The sequence below is a fragment of the Rhinopithecus roxellana genome, chromosome 11 (genome assembly GCF_007565055.1).
Source record: "Rhinopithecus roxellana isolate Shanxi Qingling chromosome 11, ASM756505v1, whole genome shotgun sequence".
Classification (NCBI taxonomy): domain Eukaryota; kingdom Metazoa; phylum Chordata; class Mammalia; order Primates; family Cercopithecidae; genus Rhinopithecus; species Rhinopithecus roxellana.
The window spans coordinates 77,542,969-77,562,562 of NC_044559.1; the positions used below are offsets into that span (position 1 = coordinate 77,542,969).

General features: G+C 40.4%; 1 protein-coding gene across 1 annotated transcript in view; it reads right to left on the minus strand.

Moving 5' to 3' along the window:
- Nucleotides 1–18,094, minus strand: part of CC2D2B (coiled-coil and C2 domain containing 2B) — a 143,099-nt gene extending 125,005 nt beyond the window's left edge. Inside the window, 2 exon segments of the mRNA XM_030940402.1 lie at nucleotides 1,082–1,142; nucleotides 18,039–18,094. Of these exon segments, the coding sequence (XP_030796262.1) occupies nucleotides 1,082–1,142 (61 nt within the window). The 5' untranslated portion in view covers nucleotides 18,039–18,094.
- Nucleotides 18,095–19,594: the final 1,500 nt, after the last annotated feature.

Genomic DNA, 19,594 nt, shown 5'->3' on the forward strand with positions numbered 1-19,594 from the left:
AACCCCATCTCTACTAAAAATACAAAATTAGCTGGGCATGGTGGCACATGCCTGTAATCCCAGCTACTCAGGAGGCTGAGGCAGGAGAATCACTTGAACCTGGGAGGCGGAGTTGCGGTGAGCCAAGATCGCGCCATTGCACTCCAGTCTGAGCAACAAGAGCAAAACTCCGTCTCAAAAAAAAATTAACACACATGCCTGTAGTCCCAGCTACTTGAGAGGCTGAGGTGGGACCATCACTTGAGCCCAGAAGTCTGAGGCCGCAGTGAGCTATGACTGCACTACTGCACTCCAGCCTTAGGCAGCAGAGCAAGACTCTGTTTCTTAAAAAAAAAAAAAAAAAAAAAAAAAAAGTCTCAAGCCCTTGTGTGTACTCCAAGCCATGTGTTATTTTCTGCTCATTCACTGGATGGAATAAAAGAGATCATGCAAGATCATGCAATCCCCTAGGTACAGTAAAAAATTAAGAATCTATTGATCACTTTGCCTTGCTTTTTACTTTTTCTATTCCCTGTCTTTGAGTGCTTAAAGGTTACATAGAAGTTTGTAGAAATAAAGGGTAAGCATAAAGCTAAATAACTAACTATAGGTCATGAGAATCTCCAGGTTTAACCACAGTATTCCTTGGTAAAATTTAAAAATAACTAGTTGGTTTTGTTTATACTCTATTCCCATAACTTAGAATGGCAGATGGCATATAATACATGCTCAATAAATACTTGCTTGGTGAATGAACCAGAGCTCAACCATTATTTATGTATTTTTCTCCCTGAGATTTGAAGTTTGCTGAAGCAGGTTCTGCACCTATGTATCTTTGTGGTCTAAAACAGTCTCACCACCAGTGGAATCTCCATGTTTGCAGTGACAAACAGAAAATGAAATTCAGCTTTATTACATCCATTGACTTTTCCATGTATTTCCTTATGCCCATCTTGTTCTATTTAGGAAGTTTAATTTCTCTTTAAACTGATTCCTTAGGAAATTTGTGTTCCCAGCTGAAACCCTGGCACAGGATTAATCATTTACATCTTTTAAAAATAAAAAGGAAGAGTATCAGAGTTATGGTATACTTATTGATAACCTTTTTGGAGATGCTTGTCTGTAATTTCTTCAGCTGTAACATTATCCATCTCTTCTGACATCTGCAAAAAAAGCAGGGAGGGTTAAACTTGCATCTTGTTTTGTCATTGAACATCTATTATTATTCTTCTTCTTCTTTAAGTTCTAGGGTACATGTGCACAACACGCAGGTTTGTTACATAGGTATACATGTGCCATGTTGGTTTGCTGCACCCATTAACTCGTCATTTACATTAGGTATTTCTCCCAGTGCTATCCCTCCCCCAGCCCCCAACCCTCCAACAGGCGTGTGATGTGCCCCGCCCTGTGTCTATGTGTTCTCATTATCATTATGTATTCTCATATCTTTTCAAATATTCATCAGCCCTTTGAACATCGTCTCCTTTAAAATGCCAGTTCACATATTTTCCTTGTTTTCTTAAATTTCACCTTTTTATCAGTTTGTATGAGCTCTTTATATACGGTGAAATTACTCTCTCTTAGGAAGTAAAGCAAGATGGCTGAATAGAATCCTCCAGCAATCATCTGCACTGCAGGAACATCAAATTGAACAACTATCCACATAAGAAGCACCTTCATAAGAACCAAAAATCAGGTGAGCAATCATAGTGCCTGGTTTTAACATCATATCAAGGAAAGAGGCACTGAAGAGAGTAGGAAAGACGATCTTGAATTGCCTATACCACGTCTCTCTCATCGTCAGGCAGTGTGGCAGGAAGAGAGAATCTATGCACTTGTGGGGAAGGACAGCAAAGTGATTGGGGGACTTTGCATTGGAACTCCCTGCTCCCCTAACACAGCGGAAAGCAACACAGGGCAGAATTTGGCCAGCACCCACAGAGCATTTAGACAAGCCCTAGCCAGAGGGGAATTGTCCATCCCAGCAGTCAGAACCTGACTTCCAGCTAGGCCCACCACCATTGGCTAAAGCACTCTGGGGTCCTAATCAATTTGAAAGGCAGTCTAGTCCACAAGGACCACAATTCCCAGGCAAGTCCTGGTACTGTGCAGGGCTCACAGCCAGTGGACTCAGGGTGCACAAGATCCAGTGAGACACCAGCTGGGGTGGCCAAGGGAGTGCTTGCATCACCCCTCCCCCAATTTCAGGCAGTACAGCTCACAGCTCCAGGATAAGAGGGAAGAGCAAAGAGTACTTCATCTTGCAACTTGGATACCAGCTCAGCCACAGTAAAATAAAGCACCAAGCAGAGTCCTAAAGTCCCCACTCCTGGCACTGTCTACCAGATAACATTTTTAAACCGACACTGGGCCAGAAGAGAACCCACTGCCCTGAAGGAAAGGTTGCAATCCTGGCAGAATTCACCACCTGCTGACTAAAGAACCCTTGGGCCTTGAATAAACATCAGAGGTAGCCAGTCAGTAGTCACCACAACCTTGGGCAAGACCCAGTGTTGTGCTAGCTTCAGGTGTGACCCAGCACATTTCCACCTGTGGTGGCCACAGTGAGAGACACCTTCTGCTTGAGAAAAGGAGGAGGAAGAGTAAACATGACTTTGTCTTGCAACTTGGTGATATGGTTAGGCTTTGTGTCCCCACCCAAATCTCATCTTGAACTGTAATCCCCAGCTGCTGAGGGAGAGACCTAGTGGGAGGTGATTGGATCATAGGGGTGGTTTCCCCCATGCTGTTCTCATAATAGTGAATGAGTTTTTCACAAGATCTGATGGTTTTGCAAGCATCTGGTATTTCCCCTGCTTGCATTTCTCTCTCCTGCCACCATGTGAAGGTCTTTGCTTCCCCTTCACCTTCCACCATGATTCTAAGTTTCCTGAGGCCTTCCCAAGCATGCGGAACCGTGAGTCAATTAAACCTCTTTCCTTTATAAATTATATTTTAAAGGATAGTATTGTTCTAGCAGTGTGAGAATGGACTAATAATACACTTGGGTATCCAGCTCAGCCACAGTCAAACGAAGTGTACCAAGCAGACTCCTAAAGTCCCTGATTCTAGACCTTAGCTCTTGGAGGGCATTACTAGACCCATCCTGGGCCAGAAAGGAACCTGCAGCTCTGATGGGAGAGAACCAGGCTTGGTAGGACTCACAGACTGCTGACTAAAAACCCCTTAGGCCTTGAATAAACATCAGTGGTAGTCAGGGTATAGTCACCACTGGCCTGGGGCAGTAGTGCCCATGAGCAGATAGCCCTTCTGCTTGAGGAAAGAAAGGGGAAAAGCAGAGAGGACTTAGTCTTGCAACCTGGGTACCAGTTCAGCCCCAGCAAAATAAAGCACCAAACAAATTCCTAAAACCTCTGACCCCAGGCCCTCACCCTTCAGTGGCATTTCTAAACCTACCCTAGGCCAGAAGGGAGCTGCTTCACTGAAGGGGAAGACCTAGTCCTGGCAGGATTCATCATTTTCTCACTAAATAGTCCTTGGGGCTTGAATAAACATCAAGACTCTCAGGACTCTCACCAATAGGCCTTGGGTGAGACCTACATTTCACCTGTAAAAACACATAAACACTGAAAAGCATGATAAAAGATATTCCATGCAAATGGAAACCAAAAAAGATCAGGAATAGCTATAATTATATCAAATAAAATAAATTTCAAGACAAAAACAAAGAAGGTCATGATATAAAAGGGATCAATTCATCACGATGTAACAATTGTAAATATATATGCTCCCAACACTGAAGCACTCAGATATATAAAACAAATATTATTAGAGCTAAACAGAGAGATAGACAACCAATACAGCAATTGTTGGAGATTTCAACATCCCACTTTCAACACTGAACAGATCATCCAGACAGAAAATCAACCAAAAGATATCAGACCTTATCTAAACTAAAGACCAAATGGACCTAATAGATATTTACAGAACGTTTCATCCAATGGCTGAAGAATACACATTCTTCTCTTCACCACATAGATCATTCTCAAGAATAGACCATATGTTAGGCTACAAAATAGATCTTTAAAAATTCAAAACCTTTGAAATCATATCAAGTATCTTCTCTGACTACACTGGAATAAAATCAAAAGTCAATAACAAGAGGAACTTTGGAAACTATACAAACAATATGCCTCTGAATGACCAGTGGCTCAATGAAGAAATTAAGAAAATTCCTTGAAACAAATGAAAATTGAAACATAACATACCAAAACCTACGGGATACAGCAAAAGCAGTACTAAGAGGAAAGTTTACAGCAATAAGTGTCTATGTCAAAAAATTTTTAAAAAGAAAAAAAATTCAAATAAACAACCTAAAGATGCATCTTAAAGAACTAGAAAAGCAAGAGCAAATCAAACCCAAAATTCATAGAAGAAATAGAAAAAACAGAGCAGGAGATAAATCACATTAAAATAAAAAAATAGAAAATACCAATAAAATAAAAAGTTGTTTTTTGAAAAGTTAAACAAAATTGACAAACCATTAGCCAGACTCACTAAGATAAAGAGAGAGAAAATCCAAATAAATAAAATCAGAGATGAAAAAGGAGACATTACAACTGATACTACAGAAATTCAAAGGATCCATTAGAGGCCACTATGAGAAATTATATGCCAGTAAATTAAAAAACCCAGAAGAAATGAATAAACTCCTAGACACATACAACCTACCAAGATTGAACCATGAAGAAATCCAAAACTTGAATAGACCAATAAGAAGTAACAAGATCAAAGCCATAATAAAAAGTCTCCAAGCAAAGAAAAGCCTGGGACCTGATGGCTTCACTGCTAAATTTTGGCAAATATTTAAAGAACTAATATTAATCCTACTCAAACTGTTCCAAAAAATAGAGGACAAGGGAATACTTCCAAACTCATTCTACAAGTATTACCCTGATACTAAAACCAGACAAAGTGACATCAAAAAAAGAAAACTACAGGCCAATGTATCTGATGAACATTGATGCAAAAATCCTCAACAAAATCCTAGCAAGCCGAATTCAACATCATATTAAAGAGATCATTCATTATGACCAAATGGGATTCATCATAGGGATGCAAGGGTGGTTAAACATACACAACTGAAACAATATGATTCATCATATCAACAGAATAAGAGACAAAAATCATATGATTATTTCAATTTATGCTAAAAAAGCATTTGATAAAATTCAACATCACTTCATGAAAAAAATCTTCAACAACTGGGTATATAAGAAACATACCCCAACACACTAAAAGCCATATGTGACAGACCCACAGCTAGTGTTATACCAAACAGGGAAAAACTGAAAGCCTGTCCTCTAAGATCTGGAACAAAACAAGCATGCCTACTTTCACCACTGTTGTTCAACATGTACTAAAAGTCCTAGCTAGAGCACTCAGACGGGAGAAATAAAGGGCATCCAAATTGGAAAGCAAGAACTCAAGTTATCCTTGTTTGGAGATTATATAATTATGTATTTAGAAAAACATAAAGATTTCACACGAAAAAACTATTAGAAATGATGAACAAATTCAGCAAAGTTGCAGGATAGAAAATCGATATACAAAATTCATTAGCATTTCTGTATGCCAACAGTGAACAATATGAAAAAGAAATCTAGAAAATAATCCCACTTACAATAGTTACAAATCAAATTAAATACCTAGGAATTAACTTAATCAAAGACGTAAAAGATGTCCACAATGAGAACTATAAAATGCAAGAAATTGAAGAGGATACACAAAAAATGGAAAGATATTTCATGTTCATGGATTCAAAGAATCAATACTGTTAAAATGTCCATTCTATTCAAAACAATCTACATATTCAATCCAGTCCCTATCAAAATACCAAGAACATTCTTCACAAAAATAGAAAAAGTAATCCTAAAATTTGTAGGGAAACCTAAAGAGACTCAGAATAGCCAGAGCTATCCTAAGCAGGAAAACACAAGACTCGAGAAATCACATTACCTGACTGTACTCCATTCTCACGCTGTTATGAAGAAATACCTGAGACTGGGTAATTTATAAAGGAAAGAAGTTTAATTGACTCACAGTTCTGCATTGCTGGGGAGGCCTCAGGAAACTTCCAATCATGGCAGAAGGCAAAGGAGAAGTAGGCACCTTCTTCACAGGGCAGCAGCACAGAGTGAGTGCAAGCAGGGGAAATGACAAGCACCTATAAAACCATCAGATCTTGTGAGGCTCACTCACTCACTATAACAAGAACAGCATGGGGGAAACCACTCCCATGATCCAATTACCTCCACGTGGTCCCCCCATTGACACATGGGGATTATGGGGATTATAATTCAAGATGAGATTTTGGATGGGGACACAGCCAAACTATATCACTGACTTCGAATTGTACTACAAAGCTATACTAAAAGCCAAACCATACCACTGACTTCAAATTGTGCTACAGAGCTATACTAAACAAAACAGCATGGCACTGACATTAAAACACACACACACACACATCAATGGAACAGAATAAAGAAACCAAAAACAAATCTACGCATCTACAGTGAAATCATTTTCAACAAGGTGCCAAAAAAACACATTGGGAAAAGATAGTCTCTTCAATAAATGGGGCTGGGAAAGCTGGATATCCATATGCAGAAGAATGAAACTAGACCCCTCTCTCTCACCATATACAAAAATCAAATCAAAATGAATTAAAGACTGAAATCTAAGATCTGAAAGTATGAAACTACTAAAAGAAAAATTGGGGAAACTTTCCAGGACATTGGTCTGGGCAAAGATTTCTTAAGTAATAGCCCAAAAGCACAGGCAATCAAAGTAAAAAAATGGACAAATGGGATCACATCAAGTTAAAAAGCTTCTGCAAAGTAAAGGAAACAATCAACAAAGAAACAGCCCTCAGAATGGGAGAAAATATATGCAAACTATGTATCTGATAACAGATTAATAACCAAAATATACAAGGAGCTCAAACAACTCAATAGGAAAATATCTAATAATCTGATTTTAAAATGGGCAAAAGATCTACATAGATATTTCTCAAAAGAAGACATACAAATGGCAAACAGGTATATGAAAAGATGCTCAACATCACTGACCATTAGAGAAATGCAAACCAAAACTACAATGAGACATCATCTCACTCACTTAAAATGGCTTTTAACCAAAAGACAGGCAATAATGAATGCTGGCAAAAGCATTGAGAAAGGGCAACCCTAACACCCTGTTGGTGGGAATGTGAATTAGTACAGCCACTATGGAGAACAGTATGGGGTTCCTCAAAAAACTGAAGATATAACTACCATATGATCCAGCAATTCCACCACTGGGTATATACGCAAAAGAAAGAAAATCAGTATATTGAAGACATATCTGCACTCCCATGTTTGTTGCAGAACTGTTCACAAGAGCCAACATTTGGAAGCAACCTAAGTGTCCACCAACAGATAAATGGATAAAGAAAATGTGGTATATATATGCAATGGAGTACTATTCTGCCATAAAAAAGAATGAGATCCTGTCACTTGCAATAACTTGGATGGAACTGGAGGTCATTATGTTACGTGAAATAAGTCAGGCACAGAAAGAAAAACTTTGCATGTTCTCACTCATTTGTGAGAACTGAAAATTAAAACAATTGAACTCATGGAAATAGAGAGTATAATGATGGTTTCCAGAGACTGGGAAGAGTATTGGGTAGGGGGCAGGGAATGGGGAAGGTTAATAGGTACAATGCAATGAATACGATCTAGTATTTTACAGCACGAAAGGGTGGCTATGGTCAACAATAATTTATAGTACATTTTAGAATAACTGAAAGAGTACAATTGGAATATTTATAACACAAAGAAATGATAAATGCTTGAGGCAATGGATAACCCACTTACCCTGATGTGATTATTACACATGTACAAAAATATCTCATGTACCCCATATATATATATATACACCTACTATGTATCCATAAAAATTAAAAATTTCCAAAAAGGAATTGCTCTCTGGAATATTAAAAAATGGCCTTTTAATGAGAAAATCCAAGAGTCAGTTCTTGGTATTCATGTATTGCCTACTTCATGTATCTTTTAAGAGGGTCAAGTTAAATCAGATATATACAAAAATACTTTGAAAATTCAATGCTATACTAGTGTTAGCTATTACTTGATTTATTACCCTGTAACGTGTGACAATGTTCAGCACCCTTATTTTTTGAAAACTTTATATATCCTTGCCCTCTACCCTTCTACCTCTGTAGCCACTTATTCTCTGTATCCTTCAATGGCCACACCTCTTTATATCCTAAATGTAGGGTACATTCCAAAGCTCTGGAGGGTGCATGTATTCCCATGGATTCCTGAATCTGTGTCTCCGGCCTTCACTCTCCTAAGTGTCAAAACCATATTTCCCACAGACTCCCAGTAATTCTAGTTGTATGTTGTATCATTAACAAAAATTCAGTATGTTAAAATAAGCATTTCTTTTCCAGTTTTTATAAACCCCAATATTCTATAGGTAAACTATTCTAGCAATGTTAAACCCTTTTTAGAATGATATGATGTATGAATTTCTTTTTAATTTTAATGCTAAAAAATAGAATAGCAAAGACTCCTGAAATAACAACTGTACATACTAACCAAACTAATGTACAGTTGGAAAGCTCAAGCTTTCCAATCACAGTAAAAACATGAATTTGTGTCAAAAACCAAAGCAGGCTATTGACATGACCACAGTAAAAACATCATAAAAAGAGTCCAGTCTACAAACTTTCTGAAAGAACTTCAAAATCTACCAGTTGTTCCTGTGCCACTATTAAACGCTGCTCAATGAGGTTACACGGACTGCGACGTTCCCTTATATCTTATTCAACCTTCAGTACCTACCTCAAGACAATAAAAAATACCTAATCCTACTCTTGACCAGGGGAGAGCAACCCTGAAGGTATGAGGGAACGACTCTGGCAAGTGATTGATAGAGGCCTCCCTAATTAGTTCCCAAATATCTTGCCCAGCATTCCCAGAATACTGTATAATTTTCATAACTTATCATTTCCATCTAGAAGGTAGGGATAAAATATGAATCTTAATTGCAGTTACTCTAAGAGACATGTAAATATTGCTCCCACATAGATTTAACTCACTGACAAACATCTTTTTGAGCAAAGCAGGGAATGGCTTGCTGGCGAGGTGAGAGAACATACAAACAATAGATATTGAAGTAAGAGATTAAATAAATACATATATAAATAATTCATCTTATTAAATAATTCACAGACCAAATAAGAATACAATTCATCCTTAAACTCTCCTATTGTTTCTTTTTTAACATATAAATTTATGATTTGTATATAGAAACAAATGTATCACATTTATCAGGATTATCCCCCATTTACAATAGGGTTATTTGGAATAATCAAAATATTATAAACTCCATTAATACCTTACTTTAAAAAAAAAAATCTTCTCCTTGAAATATTTTTCATGATGGTCCTTTTATTTCAACTTTCTAAATAAATAAGAAATATTACTGAGAATCACATAAAAGAAAACTGACTATTGTGATACTTGAGGTTAAAAGTATGCTTTAAAAATTTTTAAATGTAAAGAGAAACAAAACAAATATACTATCACTTGTACTATTTCATATTTGTATTTGGTCACCTTTAGTATTTAATAGAAATCCTGGTTAATGCAATAAGAGATATGCAAAAGAAGGAAGTAAGAGGTATAATTCTTAGAAGAGGAAAATAAAATTATCATTGTTTGTAGATGATAGGTTTTTATATATGAAAAACCCAAAAGACTAAATAAACAAAGTTTAGACATAATTAGAAAATTGGAATTGGCAGAATACAAGAGAATATTTGCAAAAGTCAGTATCTTCCCTACATGCTAATATACTAGAAAAAAAATCACTTCCACAAAAATGGTACCAAAAAAACACTTCAAAATACTAAGGAATTATTTTAATTAAAATATGTATGAACTCCCTTTCCCCGAAAAGTATAAAACTTTACAGTAAGAAAAAAAGGATCTGGGCCGGGCGCGGTGGCTCAAGCCTGTAATCCCAGCACTTTGGGAGGCCGAGACAGGCGGATCATGAGGTCAGGAGATCAAGACGATCCTGGCTAACACGGTGAAACCCCATCTCTACTAAAAAATACAAAAAATTAGCCGGGCGTGGTGGCAGGCGCCTGTAGTCCCAGCTACTCGGGAGGCTGAGGCAGGAGAATGGCATGAACCCGGGATGTGGAGCTTGCAGTGAGCTGAGATCTGGCCACTGCACTCCAGCCTGGGCGACAGAGCGAGACTCCGTCTCAAAAAAAAAAAAAAAAGAAAAGAAAAAAGAATCTGATTAAATATACATTTGATCTTAGCCAAAAGGCCAAGAAGCAATGATTACATATAGATATTCTATGGAGGCAGAAAAACTGATTAAAAGGCTATTGATAGATACTAGAGAGCTGAATTTTAAAATAGATATGAGGGCCGGGTGTGGTGGCTCATGCCTGTAATCCCAACACTTTTGGAGGCCAAGGCGAGAGGATCACTTGAGGTCAGGAGTTTGAGACCAGCCTGGCCAACATGGCGAAACCCCACTGTCTCTACTAAAATTACAACTAGCCGGGCATGGTGGTACACACCTGTAGTCCCAGCTACTTGGGAGACTGAGGCACAAGAATCACTTGAACGTGGGAAGCAGAGATTGCAGTGAGCTGAGATCCTGCCACTGTACTCCAGCCTGAGCAACAGAGCAAGACTTCATCTCAAAAATAAAAAAAAGGATATGAGAAGGCGAGTAGAGAGAGATTCATTTCAGAGGTAGAATTCACAGGATTTAGTGACCAATTAGATATGCAGGACAAAGTGAGCGAGGAGTCGAGGAGGACTTTCAGGCTTTTGGCTTGATCAACTGAGAGGTAGCTTCATTTCAAGTACCGTCAAAATAGAAAGGTAATTGAGATGGGATTAACAAGTTCAATTTGGAGATACTGCTTATAAATGCTTATAAGACATTCAAAAGAGAGATCTGGACAGTGGTTAAAAATAATGAATAGACTTGGAACAGAAAATAATCAAGTCTAAGTAAGATAAATTATTTGTATAATCAGTAAAAAAAAAAAAAAAAAAAAAAGGCACTTAACAAATTAAAGAATCTTAAAAGACTACCAGCACACTTAAGATTCTTCCTACTAACATACCAAAATAAGACAGAAGAATAAAATGGTGAGAAAAGAGAATTTTGAATTTATGATCCATTCTGCAAGAACTTCTAAAATTTTTGCACTTAAAATCACGACCTGGCTTATTGATGCCTATACTTGTAAATGTTGTCTGCTCAACTAGGCAAGGCATTAGCAGTAGCACACATCCCGTAGACAGAAAATTATAACAAACTATCAAATAAAATGTTATTGTAGAAATTATTAATCATTTTTTTGCAGACCTGGAAGTGTTCCTAACCTGTTCATTTATCATTCTACATAAGAGATAAGATAATCATTTAAAATTTGGATAAAATTACAGATCTAGATGAATATTGCACTGCTCTGTTGAAATCTCATGCAAAAGTAAAGAAAAATTACAGTGCAGACTTCTGCCTTCTTACAGCAATTCAATTCTCTGTGTTAGAAAATTGGCTCTCACAGTTAAACCCTATCTTCTCTTTGAGGTTATTGCTGATTTGTGATTCTTGCAGTTAAAGCTTTTTCTAAAAGGCAAGGAAATTGAGGATTAGCTATTTTTGTATCAGATGACCTGGAGTTTCTCTATCACTTTGGTGATTTCTGAAATGAAATTTCCTAGGGCTTATATTGTAAGTTTAACATTCATAAAGAAATGTATCACTTGAACCTTTGAAAGCTAAAAAAAAAAAAAAAAGGTGGGGGTTAGTCAGGAGATCTCTTTCTAGCGAGGCTTGGCATATGAAAGTATACAAAAGTCCAATTTGTTGTTTTGCAAGCATTTATCTATTAATGATGCCCACAGGGTAATAGATGTGATAAAATATAAAAACTTCTGGGCAGGTACGGTGGCTCACACCTGTAATCCCAGCACTTTGAGAGGCTGAGGTGGGTGGATCACCTGCGGTCAGGAGTTCAAGACCAGCCTGGCCAACATGGTGAAACACCCTCTCAACAAAAATATCAAAGTTAGCCGGGCATGATGACGGGTGCCCATAATCCCAGCTACTTGGGAGGCTGAGGTGGGAGAATCACTTGAACCCGGGAGGCGGAGGTTGCAGTGAGCCTAGATTGTGCCATTGCACTCCAGCCTGGGTGACAGAGTGAGACTCTACCTCAAAAAAATATATATATATTATATATAAATATATATATATTATATATAAACTTCTTTAGTATTAGTACAATAGATTTTGCTGTGTTTTCTTAATTTATGTTTGTAATTAATGAAATTAAAGTCAAAGATGAAACCAAACACATTACTTTTCTATGATTACAAAAGCCAGAATTCCTAACGTCTCATCCTGTCATTCATAGAGTCTTTGGGATGGAAGCCAACTTCTGAAATTTCACAATGAAAACCAATAAGACATCAATTCAATAAAAAAATATAAAAAACAACTTGTTGATGGTAACAAAACAAAACTAGAGCAATTAACTGATTTCAAATTATTATATTTCTAAGTTATAAAAATCATTAAATGTAATAAAAATAGTGTTAGTCAGTGGAGGCTGAAAAGACACTATGAGATTTACGTCTCTTTCCACATCCTTTTTTGGCTCCACAAATACCTTTGCAGCAGAGTTGATACAGTTTGAATGTTTGTCCTCTCCAAATTTCATGTTGAAATGTATCCCCAGTGTTGGAGATGGGGCCTGGTGGGAAGTGATTGGACTGTGGGGGTGGATCCCTCATGGATGGCTTAGCACCATACCCTTGGTGACGAGTGGGTTCTTGCTCAGTTCACATGAGATCTAATCGTTTAAAAGAGTCTGATACCTTGCTTTTCTCTCTCTTGCTCCTTGTCTCACCATATGGCATGCCAACTTTCCTTTCTTTCCACCACAATTGTAAGCTTCCTGAGGCCGTCACCAGAAGCAGATGCTGCAGCCATATTTGTGCAGCCTGCAGAACTGTGAGCCAATTAAACTTTTTTTATTTATAAACTACTCAGTCTCAGGAATTCCTTTATAGTGACACAAAAATGACCTAACACAGAAAGTTGGTGCCAAGATGTGAAGCATTCTGTACAGATACCTGAAGATGTGGAAGTGGCTTTGGAACTTGGTAAGGGGCAGAGGTTATAAGAGTATGGAGGGCTCAGAAGAAGACAGGAAGATGAGGGAAAGTTTGGAATTTCTTAGAGACTGGCTAAATGGTTGTGGCCAAAATGCAGATAGAGATATGGACAGTGAAGTCCAGGCTGATGAGGTCTCAAATGGAAATGAGAAAGTTACTGGGAATTGGAGTGAAGATCACCCCTGTTATGCCCTAGCAAAGAACTTAGCTGCACTGTGTCCATGTCCCAGAATCTGTGGAAGTTTGGACTTAAGAGTGATGACTTAGGGTATCTGGCAGAAGAAATTTCTAAACACCAAAGCATTCAAAAAGTGACATGACTGCTTCTAACAGGCTATTATCAGATGTGGTAGCAAAGGAATAAAGTTGGAACTTATATTTAAAAAGGAAGTAGAGCATAAAAGTTTGAAACATTTGCAGCCTGACCCTGTGGCAGAGAAATAATTTAAGCAGGCTGTGGAGCAATCACTTGCTAGAGAGATTAACTTGACTAAAAGAGAGCCAAGTGCTATTATCCAAGACAATGGGAATAAGGCCTCAAAGGCATTTCAGAAGTTTTTCAGATAGCCCCTGCAATTACAGGCCCATAGGCCTAGAAGGAATGAATGATTTCAGGGAGCAAGCCCAGGGCCCCACCACCCTGCTCAGCCTCAAGACACTGCTTCCTGTATCTAAGCTGCTCTGGCCCCAGCCTTGGTTCAGAGAGGCCCAGGTACAGCTTGGGCTGCAGCTCCCGAGTGTGCAAGCTGTCAGCCTTGGTGGCTTCCACAGGGTGTTAAGTCTGCATTGCTCAGAATGCAAGTATGAAGGAGGCTTGGCAGCTTCCACCTGGATATCAGGGGATATATGAAGAAGCCTGGGTGCCCAGACAGAAGACTGCTACAGGGTGAACACTCACAGATAAACTCTACTATGGTAATGCTGAGGGGCAGTGTGGGGTTGGAGCCCCCACAGGGTATCCACTGGGGCACTGCCTTGTGGAGCTGTGGGAAGAGGCCGTCACCCTCCAGACTCCAGAACAGTAGATTCACCAGCAGCTTGCACTCCCTGCCTGGAAAAGCTGCAAGCACTCAACTTCAACCCATGACAACCGCCATGTGGGCTGCACCCTGCAAAGCCACAGAGGCGAAGCTCCCCAAGACCTTGGGAGTCCACCCCTTGCACCTGTGTGCTCTGGATGCAGGACATGGAGTCAAGTATTACGTTGGAACTTTAAGATTTAATGCCTGGCCTGCTGGATTTCAAACTTGCATGGGGCCTATTACTCCTTTCTTTGGGCCAATTTCTCCCTTTTGGAGTGGGAATGTTTCCCCAGTGCCTGCACTGCCATTGTATCTAGGAAGTAAATAACTTGTTTTTTATTTTGCAGGAGCAGAGGTGGAAGGAATTTGGCCTTGAATTTCAGATGAGACTTTGGACTTTGGGATTTTTGAGTTAAGGCTGGAATGAATTAAGACTTTGGGGACTATTGCAAAGGCGTGATTATATTTTGAAATGTCAGAAGGATGTGAGATTTGGGAGGCTAAGGGTGGAATGACATGATTTGGATGTTTGTCTCCTCCAAATCTCATGTTGAAATGTGATTCCCAATAATGGAGATGGGGCCTGGTGGGAAGTGATTGGATTGTGGGAGTGGATCCCTCATGGTTGGCTTAGCACCATCCCCTTCATGATGAGTGAGTTCTTGCTCAGTTACTTCACATGAGATCTAGTTGTTTAAAAGAGTCTGTCCAGGACCTTCCCCTTGTCTCTTTTACTTCCTCTCTTGCCATGTGACATGCTGGTTCCCCTTCCCTTCCACTATGATTGTAAGCTCCCTGATGCCCTCACCAGAAGCAGATGTTAGAGCCATGCTTGTATAGTCTGCAGAACTGTGAGTAAATTAAAACTCTTTTCTTTATAAATTACCTAGTATTCTTCTGTTACAATGCAAGAAAGGCCTAATACAAGAGTATCATTCAACATGACGGTTAAATGCAAGTTCATGCAATTCCCCAGACATTAGTAGAAACTAGAACGCCACACAAGTTTTTGTTTATCTGTTTGTTTTTCAGGGACAGGGTCTCACTCTTTCACCCAAGCTGAAGTGCAGTGACATGATGACGGTCCATTACAGTCTCGAACTCCTGGGTTCAAGCGATCCTCCTGCTTCTGCCTCTTGAGTAGCTAGGACTACAGGCATGTGTCTCTAAGGCTCGGCTAATTATTATTATTGTTATTATTATTGTTATGTGAAGACAGGGTCTCGCTATGTTGCTCAGGCTGCTCTCGAATTCTTGGTCTCAAGCAATCCTCCTGCCTCAGCCTCCCAAAGCACTTGGAATTATAGGCATGAGCCACTGTGCTTGGCCTAAACAAATTTCTAAATCAGTTCTGCGGGCACAAGACTAAGCGAGATCCCTGAATCAGCACAGACTTCTTTTTGGCACAATTTTCAATCACCTTGGTTACTTCTGTCACCTGCCATTTGGTTTCAGGAGTGCTAGCAAAATAAAACCACAGAAAAATTTCTAGCATGGGGAAATGGTTACACAATGCATATCCTAGTATATAGTCACATATCTTTAATTGTGATCCAGTCAGAAATTTGGTTCCCTTTAATTTTCCCGTGGCTCTTGTTAGAAATATTTCTAAATGTATTAATGCAGTTTCCTTCCTTAGCAGATCTGAATTCAGACCAAAATCCAATTTTATCTTTATCTCAGTTCATCTATTGTCACACAGTATGATGACATCTTTCTGAACTCTCTTATAGCAATGTTTCTTAAATGATGCTCTTTCAGACTTAATTTGAATTAGGATTCTATGTCCAGAATTAAGGTCTCATTCACAGTTATGATGTAATTAAGGCAACAATAGCATTTTGTAAAAATAATCTACTAAATATATGGTACCAGCTACCCTTTATTGTTATTAGGTTATGGAAGAATTAGAATTTAACTTAACAATTCTTTACTTAGTTCAGTGGAATACAGCAGTATTTCAGTGTACTACAAAAAACATTATGACTTCCATGTATTGCATTAACTGGCAAGTTTAAAAATTAACTGTTACCTTGTTTTCCAAAATCAAAACCTAGGAACAAGTGGCGTGACAAAAGATTTTCTGATCTGTGAATTTATTTAAGTCTTTGAAAGGCAACAAAACTAAATCACCTACTCCTCTCAGGACCAGTTCCCAAGTCATCACGTCCTGCTCCTGTAGATCAAGAAAGATTTGGGCCCACTTCTCTATCTTGGGACTTCTGGTACATGAAAACTAATGTGGAAACAGGTTACAAAAACTATCATACTATATTTTGAAATTTACATCTAACACACACCATGCAATGTAGTTTTGCTACTCAAAAGTAAATTACAAGATTTATAAAAATATATTAATTCTTAGAGCAACCACTGGCCAGGAGGTCCAGAAACTCGAAACAATTAAGTACTGTAGTGCCTTTTATTCAAACCTGAAGATGTACCTCTGTGTCTATACTTATAACCTCAATTAGACAGAAAGTCAACCGGGAGGCCCTTTCTGAAAGTGAAGCCAAAAAACCCTCACATCCACTTCCCCATCTAAGCCGCAGTGTCCACTCTCCAACATAATCCCTCAACTATAGCTGGATGGAGTTCCTGTTTACACCTCCTGGCATCTCCATCCTTTAATTTTTACAACTTCCCCCACAACTGGATAGCATTCCGTGTTTCAAAGGCTGATTCAAACTCCACGTCTTCCAGGAAGTTTTTTCTAACTCTGTCTCTTGATCTCCAACAGCACTTGTAGTTCGTAATGTGAATTTTGTTCATTACATTCTACCTTGCAAGTTCATCTTTCTGCTTATCCTAATGTGAAGACCAGGACTAGGGCAAGGTGTTCAGCACACACAGTAGGCACTGAATTGATAATATGCCGACCCGTATTTGATACAAATCAAACACTGCTCTCGAGTGATTTTATTTTCTTTCTTTTTTTTTTTTTGAGTCGGAGTCTCACTCTGTCGCCCAGGCTGGAGTGCAGTGGCCGGATCTCAGCTCACTGCAAGCTCCGCCTCCCGAGTTCACGCCATTCTCCTGCCTCAGCCTCCCGAGTTGCTGGGACTACAGGAGCCCGCCACCTCGCCCGGCTAGTTTTTTTTGTATTTTTTAGTAGAGACGGGGGTTTCACCGTGTTAGCCAGGATGGTCTCGATCTCCTGACCTCGTGATCCGCCCGTCTCGAGCTCCCAAAGTGCTGGGATTACAGGCTTGAGCCACCGCGCCCGCCTCGAGTGATTTTCAGTTGTACTCATTCCCAAATTGGCTAACGAACTGGTCGGCCAGGCCCCCGGACTGCAAGTCCCAGCGGCCTGCGCGGACCCGGCTCCCGTTATCCCAGCCCAGCTGGTTCTCCCCACGGAGCAGAGCTCCACAAAAGTGCGGGAATGTCTGACAGGGAAGAATCAGAGAAACCTTCACCAGCAGCCCGACATTCACCTGGACGCACAGTGCACTTTTCTTAACGTCTGGGCAGCGAAGGCAGGGCACACCATCTACCGCAGGCTAGGACGATCACCAACCGCCCCACCGCACCCTGCGCCCGCCCCACGGCACCCGCCGGCTGCAAGCCACGGCAACCCAGGAGCATGCGCGCTGCGGCCCCTGGCCTGCCCGCAGTAGCTGAGCGCGCGCCTGCGGGAATCTTCGGTGCGCCAAGTGTGTTCGCTCCCCGGGTCTATCACCCCCGCCCCTCGCCTCTGCCCGCGCGCGTGTGAGTTGTAGCGTCCCCTGGGTTCTGTTCTGGAGGAGGCCTGAGAGCGGGGTTGCCTGGGGCGTGGGGCCCTCACCCCTCTCGTCGTGGTGAAGAGGCGTATACCCAGCAGGTGAGTACCGGCCGCGAGCTCCCGGCTGAGCGGGCGTCCCAGGGGAGGACGCTGCGGGGCGCCGCCGTGGGAAGAGCGTGGAGGACGCAGCGTGGAGGCGCGAGGCAGTGGGACGCCACCCAGCCAGTTGCGCGGGTTGCGGCGCGCTGGGACCTACTTTATGCTTGCCGTCGTCCCTGCCTTGCCAGGAAAAGAGGGGAGCTTTGACTTCAGGTGATTCCTTTGTGACTTCCAAAAGAGCCCCCTAAATATGCAAGCGGTTACTTTTATTTCCAGAGCTTGCTGTTAGCCTACTAATGTACTATGTTTAAAGTATTAAAATAGGGCATACGAGACACGCTCACCCACGTGTCGTCATTCATTGCCTAATAAACAGTACAGCCCTCGTTGTTTTTCTTTTTCCCATTGCCTTGCTCCGAGTTAGAATAACGAGATAAACTAAACGTGATGCGGTTGGGAACTTGTTCAGGGAAACCGGCTGGGACGAACTTCGGAAACTTGCTAGTATGGAGCGCCGCACAGTGGTGGTTTGTATGCTTTCACTCACTTCGAGCCTTCCACGGTGTTTAACTGCGTTCTGTGTCAGGCATTGTGCCCCAGCAGTCGTCCTGTGTAAGCCTTCCATGCATTTTTAAGCTTTGCTCTTATTTTCTTTCTAAATGTACATATTAATAACAGGGAATAAACTATTAACATCTTATTCTGATATTCATTAATCGACTACATTTCTTATAATTGTCTTTGTTTTTTAATAGTGTAGTGACCAAAATTAGTCGCTAGTGTTCAACCTTAGTAAGCAAAATAAAGTCTCAGTGTTTCTGACAGCTTGGCACTGAAACAATATTAGAGTTTCATTTGAGACCATAAATCCCACCCTCCCTATAGTTTCTGTCATACTTGGTAACCACCCAGATAATTTATCCCTTCTCGCAGCATCATTCCCACACCTTCTCCATCGCTAATCATCTCACTATCTGCCTTCTTCTGGAAACTGGAAACTCTTTCTCTAGACTCCCCATATGTAAACCCCTCTGTATCTTTATATCTTCTTGTTCACACAACATTCCTCCTTGTGATATTGGGTACCTGGCTCTCTCCGGAAGACGCTGCTTTCCCAGCAATTCACCACAACGAAAGTCTGCCACCCCCCCCGCGCCGCAGGTGGTATCTGTATTTGCCGTCTCATGGCCATTGCTAGGCCATTCCATTCCACCCTTGTAAACCTTAGCAGAAACCCTTCTCTAATGAGCCCTTTTCCCTCTCCTCACTGTTATTTACCAGCTGCCTGGTCACTGATGTTCGTTAAGAAATTTAGTACCCAACTCAGTCTTTTTTTTTTTTTTTTTTGAGACGGAGTCTCTATCAGCCCAGTTTGGAGTACAGTGGTGCAATCTTAGCTTACCGCAACCTCTGCCTCCCAGGTTCAAGCGATTCTCCTGCCTCAGCCTCCCGAGTAGCTGGGACTACAGGCATGCACCACCACGTCCAGCTAATTTTTGTGTTTTTAGGAGAGACGGGGT